At 41.5% G+C, this 14,497-nt stretch overlaps 1 protein-coding gene across 8 annotated transcripts in view; it reads right to left on the bottom strand.

Moving 5' to 3' along the window:
- COL8A1 (collagen type VIII alpha 1 chain) overlaps window positions 1-14,497 on the bottom strand; it is a 603,924-nt gene that overhangs the window by 139,714 nt on the left and 449,713 nt on the right. Inside the window, exon 1 of one of the 8 annotated variants that reach the window (XM_062206900.1) lies at window positions 2,273-2,352. The exons of the other annotated variants lie outside the window; for them this stretch is intronic. Coding sequence (XP_062062884.1) covers window positions 2,273-2,336 — 64 coding nt within the window. The 5' untranslated portion in view covers window positions 2,337-2,352. Of the gene's footprint in view, window positions 1-2,272; window positions 2,353-14,497 lie in introns of those variants that run through there. 8 annotated transcript variants of the gene reach the window in all.

Here is a 14,497-nt window from a genome sequence, read left to right as displayed (position 1 = left end):
AGCTTATGGGTTACAATGGCTTCCCCCCTCCCATAACTTCCCTCCCGCCCGCAACCCTCCCCTTTCCCTCTCCCTTTCCCCTTCCATTCGTGTAAAGATTCATTTTCAATTCTCTTTGTATACAGAAGATCAGTTTAGTGTATATTAGGTAAAGATTTCAACATTTTGCCCATATAGCAACATCAAGTGAAAAAACTACCATTGGATTACTAATTATAGCATTAAATAGCAATGTACAGCACATTAAAGACAGAGATCCTACATAATTTTTTTTCAAATTAATTAATTTTCTATGCCATTTCCATTTTAACACCAGGTTGTTTTTTTTTTTTCATTTCCAATTCTCTTTATATACAAAAGATCACTTCAGTATATAATTAGCAAAGACCTCATCAGTCTGCGCCCACACAGAAACGCAAAGTATAAAAATACTGTTTCAGTACCAGTCATAGCATCACTTGGCTTTAGACGACACATTAGGGACAGATCCCACATGGGGTGTAAGTACACAGTGACTCCTGTTGCTGACTTAACAATTTGACACTCCTGTTCATGGCGTCAGTAATCTCCCTAGGCTCTAGTCATGAGTTGCCAGGGCTATGGAAGCCTTTAGAGTTCGCTGACTTTGATCTTATTCCGATAGGGTCATAGTCAAAGTGGAGGTTCTCTCCCCCCTTCGGAGAAGGGTACCTCCTTCTTTGATGGCCCCGTTCTTTCCACTGGGATTATATTTTTACATATGCTCCAAGTAACCTACAATTTTACAAAGCAGTTATTCTTAAATTCTTTTATTGGTGGTAGATTCAGGTCAGTTTAACTATAGGGCCTATCTTCCTTTCAGTAATCCTCCCTTTTCCCCTCCCATGAGAGTTTTGCATTGTGCTGCAGAGTCTTGAAAGACTCCTTGGGGGTGCCCTCATGTCTTCAGGATATAGAGTGACTCAAGAGCACCGGGAGGGAGTCGGGTGGGGCCAGCTTTGAATGTGCTTCTCTATTGTACTGGACCCATTGTTCTCCTGAGTGGCCAATAAAGCCTCTGAATGTCAGCCCCTTGTGGCTCTAGGTTTGGGTAGAGTCCACAATGACTACTTCAAACTACTGCAGGGTATTATACGCATCACCTAAGCAGTGGCCACAGTTTTCAAACTAGTTCACTATAGATCATTAAATAACAAAAACCAGGATACTACTGAAACTTGGATAGCCTATATAATCTTGTGAATTTTACTTCCCCCCTTCTCTCTTTAGTGCAGGAGACCCCTTTCTGCCAAGGGTCATTTGTATATTTATAACATCATTAGTAGGTCATATAAAATTACCCACTTAAAAATTAACCTGCTATAGATGATTGAATTTTCAGTTCCACCTTAGCAGGGGCAGACCAAATAATTTCATGGGTCTCACATAGCCCATGGGTTGGATGTTCCCCATCCTTGCAAATGGCTAAAATACAGCCATTAAGAAATCCTGTATTTGAATATCATATATGCACAGTTCAGATGACCTGATATCATTTTAAATGAAATGACTTTAGGTCAGACTTCACCTAAAAATTATTTACAGTTCTCAGTTATGTACACTAATGGAGAAATGGGACCAGTCAGGCCTAGGGACCTGACAAAATGCTAACACATCAAACCCTCACCAGGCAGATGTGGTTACTGCTTTCTGAGGTCTGAGTTTCTGTAACTCTACCTGACCCAGGAGCCAGAATAAACTTGTGAAAAAACTGAGATGGGGCAGGAAGAGAGGGAAAGTGTCAAAATATTTCAGTCTGAAGAGGAATCCTCTAGTTTATGTCAATTGTAAGTACTAGAAATTTCTGTTTGGGGGCTGGTGTTGTGGGATAGCAGGTTAAGCTTCCTCCTGAAGCCCCAGCATCTCATACGGGCAAGAGTTTGAGTCCTGGCTGCTCTACTTTCAACGTAGCTTCCTATTAATGTGCCTGGAAAAGCAGTGGAAGATGGCCCAAGTGCCTGGGTCCCTGTACCCATATGGGAGACCTGGAAGAAGCTCCAGTCTCTTGGTTTCAGCTTGGCTCAGCCCTGGTCATTGTGGCCATTTGGACAGTGAACTAGTGGATGGAAGATTTCTCTCTCTCTGTCTCTTTCTAATTCTGAATTTCAAATAAGTAAATAAATCTTAAAAACAATTTTTTTTTCTGTTTCATAGATGAGATCCAGAAACGTAAGCATTGGCAAGGCTTCTGAGACACTAAATGCCTGGTGCCCTCGGTGTGTGCATCTCAGGGGTCCTGTGATGGTGAACTCACCACAGTGCACTCCTGATCTTCTAGATGTTAAAGCACACTGGAGAGAGAAATCTTTGTGGGACATCTGAAGATGACATACATTTTCTTGAAATGGGGTATCTGGGGAGAAAAGGATGAATGATTGACTGTAAATATAGTCACAATATCTTTCAACTATGATCCAGAATTTCTGGTCCCTGAGTGGTTTAAGAAGTACAGCCTTCCACATTACCCTTCCTTTAATCACCATTGTCCACAACATCACCATCCAAACCCTGTATTTAGTCTGTTTTCAATCTCACCACATGGCAAATGACTGCCTGTATGAACAAAACAACTCAGCTCTATGTGAATTCTTTGCAACTGGGACCCCTGGAGAGAGAAAGAAAGTGTAATTGCCATCTGAAACATACGGACTTTTCTGTAAGTGGTTTTAAAAATGAGTAATCGATTCATTAAAAGAGAAAGAAAAAAAAAAAAACAAACCCACAAATTGCTGCAGGAGGTATTTCTGAATCTTGCAGACATAGTAAAGCAAAATCATGAACTACTGTCATCTCTTAGTTATCAGAAATCTCAGTTTGCATTCAGTCAGTGACAAGTGGGCTGAATAAAACAGTAAAGACTGTTTACTGTCATATCCCTTATAGCAGCAGTTCTCAAACTTTAGTGTGCATTAGAATCATATGCAGGGTGTATATTTTACTTATTTATCTATTCTTTTGCAAAAAAGTAAGATTTATTTATTTGAAAGGCAGAATGAGAAAGAGAGAAAGAGAGAGAGAGAGAGAGAGAGAGATTGATTGATTGATTGATTTCTATCTCTTAGTTCATTCCCCACATGTCAGCCACATCTTTAGGACTTTTAAAAACACAAATTGCTCGACTCCAACTCCGGAGTTTGTTTCAGTTCCAGGGTAGGACCTGACAATATGCATATTTAGCAAGTCTCCAGCTGATATTACTGGTCCAGGAACTACATTTTGAGCCCCACTACCTGATAGCACAGGACAAAAAACCTGGCAAATGGTAGCTGGCTAATAAACACTTACTAATAGAACTGAATTCACATTAAAAAATGGTGTGTTTCCTTCCCTACCCCAAATCTAAATATGAACTGATATGCTGATGGACTGATTTATGTCAACTGATCATTTCATGATGACAAAACAGCCTTGTGGCAGTGGGTTAGGCCACAGCTGCAAGGCCAGCCTTCCATTTTGAGTCCTGGGTCGAGTCCTGGCTGTTCCAGTTTCAATTTAACTCCTACTAATGTGCCTGGGGAGGCACCAGAAGATGGCCCAAGTGCTTGGACCCCTGCTACCTATACGGGAAACCCAAATGGAGTTTCAACTTTCTGATTTTGGACTGGGCCAGCCCTGGCTGTTGCAGCCATTTGGGGAGTGAATCAACAAATGGAAGATCTCTGTCTCTGTCACTTTTTCAAATAAATAAAAAAGTCTTTTTTTTTTTTAAAAAAAGTGTCATTTAACCTCAGCATGACAATGATGACAACTGTGGGGCACTATGTCAGTGGTAAAATGGTTGAAGTATTTTTTTTAAGTCAAGCAGAAAGAGATGACAAATAGGAAGCCAAGAAAGAAGTCTTAGGGGAATGGCTGGCAACCATTTCTAGGATGACACAGCAGAAAGCAGAGAGAGGCGCACAGATGACGCGTGGTCCAACAGAAATGAGACTGAATCCAGTCTGCCATAAGGCTAGCAGTATGACTTCCAGCAAATTATTTAATCTGTCTGATGCTCCACTTCTTCTCCTGTGACTTCAATAAAAATGACTACCATGAGTATTGAAGTGGCCTTGGAACTGCAGGTTAGAGCAATTGTTCTCAAACTACAGCAGCCATAAAATTTATTTGGATGTAATGTTGAAATGTAGGAGCTTATTAAAACACAGATTGCTGGGTTGTACCCACAGACTCATATTCAGTACATCTGTAAAGCAGCCTGAGAATCTGCCTTTCTGGTGCCAAAGCAGCCAGTTCTCAGATGACACTGAGCAGCAGTGAGGCAGGAGTCTATATCTCATTACTGCTCAACCATCACAGCAAGTAGACTGCTCAATGTGTATATTATATAGCTTTCTGTACTCTGTCTTATGGTGTGGTCACTTCAACTCATGGTTTTCAATCCTACTTGTGCCAACCCTAAAGCGAGAACTCTTACTCCTCCTTACATCATACATAATGATTAGCATAATGTATTGCTATGCATACACCTGTGTGTGTAATGGATGTTGGTAGATAAATATATTACACAGGCAGCACCAGGAATACATATTTGCTTATTTAGATTTTTGTTGCTCAACTCTCTGCCTTCTACCAATCTATTTACTGTGTGAAAATTGAACTGCTAAGTTTCTTCAAAAAAGAGCTGTTTGGGAAAATGAGTTTTATGTGGTAGATGCCAACATGAAACTTATTAAAAGTATTCGTATGTACGAATATGATTTGCTAACATACCCTCAATGAAGCTGAGGTTAAAGAAAACCAGCAAGTGGAACTTACAAGTTCCATTAGGACTGGAAGCATTTTCCAAGCCCTTTGCCAGAGTCTGCCTTCCTCCACTCCAGGGCCTTCTATTCCCTAGAGAGCCAAAGGGCCTTTATGTTCTCTGCATCTGATATTATACAGCATTTATCAAAGCATAAAGAATGAAAACCAGTAGTGCCATAAATTATGCCACAATGCTGGCAAACACAAACCAGTCTCACACCTGATGAGTGGCTTTCACGTTTTGAAAAAAAAAATGTATATGTGGTAGTCAGAAAAACATAGGCAGTGGGACTAGGAGCCCGTGACAAATTGGTCCTTTAAGATACACAGGAAATACTCAGAGGTTTTGTCTATTTAGTAAGTTAAACTGCAAAGCAGAAGCTCATGAAATGTTTACTTTGATACATCCTCCTCCTTCCAAACCCACTATATCTCAAATACATCCCCAGAAGAAAGAGAGTCTTTTAAAGTATATAGTGAACCTCACATTTACTTTCAAAAACACTACTCTTCTTGGATCTCTCAAGTCAGGGACAATGGTGGGGGAGGGGGGAGCAAAGCAAGGACATGCCCACCTGCTTCTGGAGCCTCCAGGTTTTGACAGCAGAGCCCAGAAGCAACTTATTCAATGGGAATCATGAACATTCTGTATTGGTGCAATGGTTTTGGTGGACAGGACCTTGCTAGTCTTGGGATTAAATAAGTACAGAGATTTTAAATATTTGATTAGGTTTTCCTCCATACTTCTAAACCACAACAAATTAATTCATCTGTGTAATGGAGCACTCTTCATAGAGGGATGAAATGTGATGCTTTTGAAAAGTAGTTTTCTTCTGAGCCTGCAAGTCCAGAGTTTTGATAAAGTTTTATGCAGGTTAACTTCTTTTCTCGTGACCCTGCAAACTAGGGAAACACAAACAAACAAACAAAAAAACCCCAAACTCTCCCCTCCCCAAACCTAGTTAAACAGTTTAAAATCTTTTCAAAGAAAAACCAAGTCCCCAAATTAAAGTAACCCTTAAAATAACTTCTAAAAGCCTGTCAATCTCAGGACAAGGAAGTATTAGATATTCACATTAGTTGCTCATTGTTTTGGGAAGATAAAAAATTTTAATTTGGTTTATAACGTTCCTTTCCTTTCTATCTCTCTCTCTTTTTTAAGAGGACAAGACTCTGGCATAGAAAGTTAAAATACCATCTGGGATACTTGCATTCCATATTGAAGTGCCTAGGCTCAAGTCCTGGCCCCTCTGCTCCTGATTCCAGCTTTCTACTAGTGTGCCCCCTCAGGACAGCAGATGATGGCTCAAGTAGTTGTGTCCTTATTATCCACATGGGAGAACTGGATTGAGTTCCAGTCTCCCAGCTTTGGCCTGGTCCATCCCTGGCTGCTGTGAGTACTTGGGGAATGAACTAGCAGATAAGAGATCCTTCTCTCTTCTTTCAAAAACATAAAATTAAAAAGAAAAAAGCGGCAAAACAGTGACAAAGAAGCATTCAATGTATCTCAATGTTCTTTTGACTTTGGCAGTGATGACATCCAAATTCTTGAGGGTGCCTGAGAACTCTTAGAAACGTCCTTAAGAGTCAAAGGAAACACTGACAAGTATCTATGTTCCTCTTCTATTGGCTTGGAGAGATAAAAAGAGCTGTTCAAGGTCAGGGTTGTACAAGCAACTGAGATTCGGAAGCGAAGTTATGACAGGCTGGAGAGCATGAGGCTTGGACCAGAGTGGTGGTAAGGTGAATGCTGACGACTTGAGACAAAGCTTTTTTTTTTTAAACACCACCACCCCAGCCTGGGAGAAGACTGGATTTCCTCAAATCTAAGGTACATGGCTTTTAGATTTCTTTTGCAGTGTTGAGTCCTGCAAAAACAGCATACAACTTAGAACTGATGTCAAAAGAAAGACAAGAGAGGTGATATAGCTGTCATGGTGCATGCACATGCCAACAGACAATCCGCTGGAAGAGACCGTCACATTCTGGAGCTTGGAAAGGCTGGTGTGACTGACCCCTGTGTGAGTGGTCTGTGGCAGCACATGCAGCTACACGGAGGACAAACAGAGCAGTCACGGATACTTACAGGGTATTAAACCTTCCGTGTTCAAAGAAGACCACAAATTGTGGCCATTCCCAGAACTCTGAGTATTACTGGGAAAGTAACATAGAACAGTAGTTAAAAATGAAGGCTCTCAATTAGGGAGAATAAAAAGTAGTAGTATTGGTTTTGCACCAATGTGAATGTTCTTAATGCCCCTAAGTTATACAACTAAAGATGGTTAAAATGCTATATTTTATACTATGTGTATTTTACTATAATCAGTCAATTAACAAAGAAGTCAAGTCTCTGGAGTCAGTCTTCTTGGGTTCCAATCTTGCCTTTGATACTTCCTAGCTGTGAGCCTTTAACTTCTTTGTGCTTGTTTTCTGATTTCAAATGGGGAGGGCAATGGCACCTCAGGTGGTGAGGGTGAGATGAACTCATGTGAGCAGAGCATTTAAAGCAGTGCCTGACAGGTAATATACAAGATTCAGAATCGCTAGTGATTATTACTAGTGTTCTAATGATTAATGTATTGCTCTACTATGAGGTAAAACCATTTTTTTTTAAACTCTCTCCCTTTCTCTTTTCATTAGTGCTGGCAGCATTAATAAGACATAAAGTGGCCAAAATGTGGGTACCAAGAAAGATAAGTAAAACAAGGGCCAAGGGACATTAATACCTTGTATAGTCAGGTCTGCATAACCAAGAACTGTCTAATTTACCAAGCACTGAACTTATAATTTGTAAGCAAAATTGCAAAGGGTCCTCAATCATCTGTGTAGATTTTCAAATGCTTGGCCTTGACTTTGACTGACTGACCAGAGATGAAGCCCACCTAACTGTCTACTGATCCACAACTAGCGCCTATCATCACATAAACACACTCACTGTGTACACGGGGGTGAGCTGTTTTTTTACATCAGGTTTATTGAGAAGATTGCTATATATTCTAACGGCAAAACATTTGGAGCCCATTTCTTTTTCTTACTACCGCATCTTTCTGCTTTGTTTGGAAAGAAAGGTCACTTTTCACGTGCATATCCATGGACCATTTCAGAGAGAAAGCCCTGATAATAAATATTAGGATGTAGTGTGCAGTTTCTGAGTGTGGCTATTGCTGGACTGTTTCTATTTACCTGTATGCTTAGTGAGAATGTAGTATTGCAACTTTCATCCTCATTGCAGAGCCACAGAGGCCAGAAGGAAGTTTTTCAGATGTAGTATAAAGACATGGAAGAGGAAATGGGGTGGGAAACAGGGGGAAGTCCTATGCTAAGAGTGTCTTCATGGTTTCTCCTTGTATGCACTTTACCTCTTTACTTTCCAACAGATCTTGCTTTCTAAAAGAGCGCCTCAAAATACCTTACTGGCTCTCCATGACATGGAAAATGAAGTCCAATGTCTTAAGGTTGGCACTGCAGGCCACCTACCACCTACCACCTCCAGTTTCCTTCTAGACCCCTAGTCTCTTCAATAACTCCCTCAGCAGGAACTGTCTGTGCCTCTCATTAAGTTTCCTAGTCACATGGGTCACATTGTTAGCTAATGATTTCATGCATGTGTGACTTATCTCACTAACCACGCCAGATCTCCCCAGATTGGAGGCTCACGGGTTGAATTCAGTCCACATATGTTTTGTTTGGCTCACATCATGTCTTTGAAGAATGAGATCTGATTGCCAGCATTAAAAAAGAAAAAAATTAGGTGATGGCACAAAAAAAGAAATCTGGGTTTCTGAGTTCTAATGACAAACTGGAAGCTCTGCCCCTGCTGGGCCAGCCTTTTGGGTTGGTTCTAATCAGCTAGAGCTGCGTAGTCATTGACCCTTTCACATAGGATGTGTCCTTTCCACTTCAGCACGGTCCCCATCTCTTGTCTGTCCTCCACGTAGCCCTTCCTGCGAGTGCACTGACTTTCCTGGCTCTTGCAGCTGTTTAAACCTGTGATCTCTGAACTATACCCTCAGTCCTTGGAGGATGGGCCTTAGTCTTCACCTCCCCAGAGCTTCCCACCCTATTATTTACATAACAGGTGCTGAAAAATATTTCCTCTGTGGAAGAGAGGCCAGAAGTGAAGACACAGACGAAAAAAAGTGAGGGATCAGGGAGATGGGGATAAAAGTGCAGCCAGGGACAAGGACTTGTGAGTGAAGCATTTTTCACTGCCTTAAAAAGGATATGAAATGAAAGACCTTGTTCTGTTACAGCTTCAAATTCCAGTGATTTATAAAATCCTTTACAGAAAAAGAGAAAATTAAAAGAGGTATTGCTTTTAAAAATGATAGCTTCCCAGAAGCTGGATGACATAAACAACTCACATTATCTAATGAGGCTCTTCAACTCAAGTATACTCCACTACGTCAACAGTGGTCAGACTAGTCTTTCTTTAAAGGAAAACCACAGTGCTTTATACTCACTTTGTAGTGCTGACTAGGTAAGACAGAAATTATCCTAAATGAACTGAAGCCCTCATTTCATGTCTATCTACAAATCTCAAAAGAAAAACACTGGAGGTGATGCATGTTCCTAAGGATCTAGTCTTGAATTAGAACCAAGTACCTTCTCTGTGCTGTCCAAGCTATCCCTTTGCACTTAAATGTGAGTGCAGCCAAGGTTAGGAATATAAAATACATCACTCAATGCTGAAGTTTCACAAATGCCACTGTGGCTCCAGAGGGGAAGTCATGACTTAGTCCAGTGGTCTAATGAGGCAGGTTGTATAGCTTCCTCCTTTCACTACAACTTTACTGCTGAAAAAAGGGTCTTGTTGATCTGTTGATGTCTCTGGGTGTGAGGATATAAAATGAACTGAGTTGGTGACCAGGTGCTTGGAAATTCAGAGAACAGAAATGGAAGAGAGGCTTTTCAACTTATCTACTATGGAAATTTGTGTTTGAATTCGAAGTCTGAGGAACCAAAATGAAGCTAAACTTTAGATTTAGGATCTCTCTCAAGCTGCTGTGATAGCAGAGGTCACTAATGGGAAACTTATAGAAGCATCCAAGACTCATTTGACCTACATCACTTGACTGTTTGTCAAGTTTTCTCTATCTGCCAGTAGAAAGTGACCTCATTTTTCATTACTAAGAATTATAGCTTAAAATCCTACCTGCTTGTAAATACTGAGTTGTGTAACGTTTTACTCCATAAGCAGGGGCTTAATACAGTTGCTCAATCCTCACCTCTGTTCATTGTCCTGTGCAACACCCAAAGAGACAGGCAGTAGGCAGTAGGGTACTGTGGGTTACAGCACGGGCTCTAGGTTCAGATGGACATGGTTGGCAGTCCTGGTTCTGCCAGTCAGTGAATGTGAAACCCCAGGAAAGTCAGGTAACTTCCCCCACTAGTTTCCTTACCTGGAAAGAGTAAGGACAAAAACAAAAAAAGAGGAGGACAAAAACTGTACATAGTGCCTGGGATTCCTTTGAGGCATGAATGAGACATTGTACACAGAACAGTTCATATAGAACACCTTGAGAAGATTTAGCTGAAATAGCTAGCTATTTTTACTGTGACTGCTCACAGTGTAGAAAGATACAGTTAGGTGTGTGAAAGGTAATTAGTATATTTGAGGAATGCATAAAAGTTGGCCTGACATTGTTGTCAGAGTTGGTAATTCTAAAAAAGGATGAGGTCAGCGACCCTGTCAAAAGACAGGGTGGTCAATGGTTTCTCCAGTAGCAGGAGCCAGCCATGCTCACACCCATGCACTCTATGATCATTTGTATGCATTTATGAAATAGCCCAGCAAGTAGAAGCTGTTCTGTAAAAGGCCAACTGTCCCATATGGGGCCTGATCCCATAGTCTTGGATTTCAACCAACCGAGCTAACTGGTAACAGATAACCAAAGGCACATTTCCCACTTGCAGGCCAGCAGACTTTCACAGGGACATATCATGAGAACTTTAACAAGATGCAGAACACAAAGTGCATTTTAGTATTACCCAAGAACATGTAATGTTTCAGGGTTTGGAGAAACCGCAGCTACTCTGTCCACTTCAATTTATAAGCAGATTCTACAGCTCGAAAGATCTGGGCTTTTATTGGCCTTCTTCCTTGATGATGTAATGAGTATCTGAAACCGACATGCCTACAGCTGGACAAGGAGCTCTGAACTAGAGATCACGTCATCTTTCCTTAAAGTAACATCTCACTACATTCTTGGTTTACCATACAAGTGTTAGATACTTGGAGAACATATTTGAGTGACAGAGAATTACGTCTGGAACCATCTTTCCAGTGACCTAGTTCACTGGAGGGACAGAAAAGCCACGTGGTATGCAAAAAGTATAGAGCTAAATGTTGGCTCTGCCAGACCACAGCTTCTCTGACTCCAGGTCCAGAGCTTTCTGTTACAGTCTGCAGCTCTGAGCCACTCAGTCATCACTTCTCCTACAGAGCTACCCTGAAGTTGTGGGACAAACCACATACCCATTTTTTATAATGTGCTGGGACTGCAACCTGGGTATATGGCAGTCCAGAGCAATGAGACATTTGTTTACAGCTGCCTATAAACTCGACATTAGTTCTGTTAATTATGACATGTTTGATAGTCATGAACAGATAATGCTAGCAAGCACTACATGAACTTCTCACCTAGATGCTAAAATTTGAATGACATTTCTAGTTAGTTTTAAGAAAGCCTCCTGGCCGGCGCCATAGCTCAACAGGCTAATCCTCTGCCTAGCGGCGCCGGCACACCGGGTTCTAGTCCCGGTCGGGGCGCCGGATTCTGTCCCGGTTGCCCCTCTTCCAGGCCAGCTCTCTGCTGTGGCCAGGGAGTGCAGAGGAGGATGGCCCAAGTGCTTGGGCCCTGCACCCTATGGGAGACCAGGAGAAGCACCTGGCTCCTGCCTTCAGATCAGCGTGGTGCGCCGGCTGCATCGCGCCGGCCACGGCGGTCATTGGAGGGTGAACCAACGGCAAAGAAAGACCTTTCTCTCTGTCTCTGTCTCTCTCACTGTCCACTCTGCCTGTCAAAAATTTAAAAAAATTTAAAAAAATAAAAAATTAAAAAAAATAAGAAAGCCTCCCATAAAAATGTAAAAAGTGGATATGAGGTCTGGAATATTCATCAATATTTATAGAAGGCAGCATTGGAGATCTGTCAGTTCATCAGCTGGAAATGTGGTAGGGAAATCCTGTAGCTGAGAGTGAGACTTGGTTCCTGGCCTGAGTCTTGCCGCACCTTCAGCCAGCAATAATTCTTGGTACCCTAGCATTTTACTTTTGTAAAATGAAGCTGAATAGCTTCTGCCTCTACTTCCTCTTTTTCTCTTCCTTCAATTCCCAGTGTAAGATCTTGTAAATCATACCCAGTACTCACCACCTACAATTCACCTGGCACCTTGATGCTACCCTGGGCAAGAACAAATCTTTTTTTTTAAATCATAAAACAAGAAAGAATGTGTACAAGATAAAAAGATGGAAAGGTTAATTATCTGGTATGACCAATTTATACTGTGTATATGTATTGTATTTTTACCCCATAAAATGTACAAGTAATTACATGTTAAACTAAAATTTTAAAAAATAATTATAACATTTGAAGTGTTAAGGTTAGAATTTTCTGGAGTTAAATGATAATCTCCCTTTTCTAAATTATTGGGATAATCACAAAACTCACCTTTTTAAAAAGAGTATATAGGCCAGTGCTGTGGCTCAACAGGCTAATCCTCTGCCTAGCGGCGCTGGCACACCAGGTTCTAGTCCCGGTCGGGGCGCCGGATTCTGTCCTGGTTGCCCCTCTTCCAGGCCAGCTCTCGGCTATAGCCCGGGAGTGCAGTGGAGGGTGGCCCAAGTCCTTGGACCCTGCACCCCATGGGAGACCAGGAGAAGCTCCTGGCTCCTGGCTTTGGATCAGCGCTGAGCGCCGGCCGCGGCAGCCATTGGAAGGTGAACCAACAGCAAAGGAAGACCTTTCTCTCTGTCTCTCTCTCTCTCACTGTCCACTCTGCCTGCCAAAAAAAAAAAAAAAAAAAAAAAAAAAAAAAAAAAAAGAGTATTTGAGGCCTAAAGAATTGGGAAAGGAAGAGATTCAAATGTAAATGTGATAAAAATATCAAAATGTTGCCTGTAGTTAAAAATGGTAAAGATATGGGCAATTATAATTTTTATCTTTGCATCTGTATAGTTTCTACATCTCTACAATGAACATATTACTCTTTTAATCAGAAATAAGCTCCAATAAACTGTAAAATAAAGACAAATGTGGCGCCTTTAGGATTTATAATTCAGTGTGGAGAGAGAAGTCAGTTTTTCTCTAGCATCAGAAAGTGGTTGTCAAGACATGAAAAGACATCCTGTGAACCCTCGAGAAGAGCAAGTGCCACATGGAGCAAATGGTGAACAGGGTTCTCTAGGCACAGTCCTGAAGTGGCCCGAGTGGTGGGGATAATGCAAAACTGAGAGGGCTTCCACCATGATGAGGATTCTGAGCAAAGCAGAGAGGCACAGTTCAGTGTTTGAGATGACCATGGTCTACTGAAACCACAGGTGTATAAGAAGAAACTGACAAGAACAGGTCAGGTAGGACCAGGAGGTGCTGAATCTAGACAGTGCTTAAGAGTCTCGGGCTGGAGGCTTCCAGAAAGACAGCTCTAACTTGAAGTTAAAATGCCCTGAGTCGCAGATAAAGGGTGGAGCATGGAAGCAGGAAGGACCGAAAGAGGCCTCACAGGCTAGGAAAAGGCATTCTAGAGTTTCTGGAAGGGCTTGTGCTATGATTAATCAAATCCAAGTTTAATAGAGTAACATGAGACTGAATTTGAAATTATCTCACTCTTTTGAACTATTTAGTTCTTCCATTTGAACTCAACTGTTAACACCAGAAATGGTGAAAGAAAGAAGGCAGGGCTGGAATCCAGATGCATCATGATTGATGGTGCACAGTTCACCCCTCTGCTTCAAGGTACTGGTGGAAATTGCCAAAAGGGTGCATACCAGAGGGAGAGGAAATTTGTGATCTGCCTTCCTTTGTCCCAGAATGCTTACTTACTACCGTTTCTATGAGCCACACCAAAAAGGGTATTCAAACTGGATTTCTAAGTCCTAGGCCAATGGTTGACATGCCAACAGGGAACAGGCAGGGAACATAAATGAAGGAAGTGGTTTAGTTGGCCCACGGTGCAGGCAGCAAACAGCACATACTGTGTGTGACAGGACAGACGCTCTGCAGCTCTAGCCATCTGCAGGAATGTGGTCCCAAGGTTGTCAGATCTTCTGAGTTTTCAAGAGAAGCCAGATATCTGGATTTCCTTGTGAAATTTGCTATTGTTAGCAAGTAATTCATTTTCTTTAAAAAAATCATCATGCAAGTAAAAGAAAACACATCTGGGAAGGAATGTGGTGCCAGGGCTAGTTGGTGACTTATGCCCTGAACCCTCTTAGCACAATTGCAATTTTGGTTAAGGAAGGGATTTAAACATCACTATACACTATCTTGAAAGTACACAAAATGTTTGACCTTTGTCCAGCCTTCAGAGGCCTAAGTTGGAAGAGAATCTGGGATAATGCAGCTCTTCACAGCTAGTGCTTTGGGGAGAACATTACACACATTTAAATAAGCCCAGTGTCCAGATGTACGAAGAACAAAGCAATGTACAGAATTGGTAAGTTAAGTGTGGGAGGGGTCAATCCTTGAAAAAACTTGGATAAAATTTCCTTTGATTCTAGTAAGGAGTTGCA

Source organism: Lepus europaeus, chromosome 2, assembly GCF_033115175.1.
Source record: "Lepus europaeus isolate LE1 chromosome 2, mLepTim1.pri, whole genome shotgun sequence".
NCBI lineage: Eukaryota > Metazoa > Chordata > Mammalia > Lagomorpha > Leporidae > Lepus > Lepus europaeus.
Note: the sequence above shows the minus strand (reverse complement) of the source record. Positions and strands in the feature narration are given on the sequence as shown.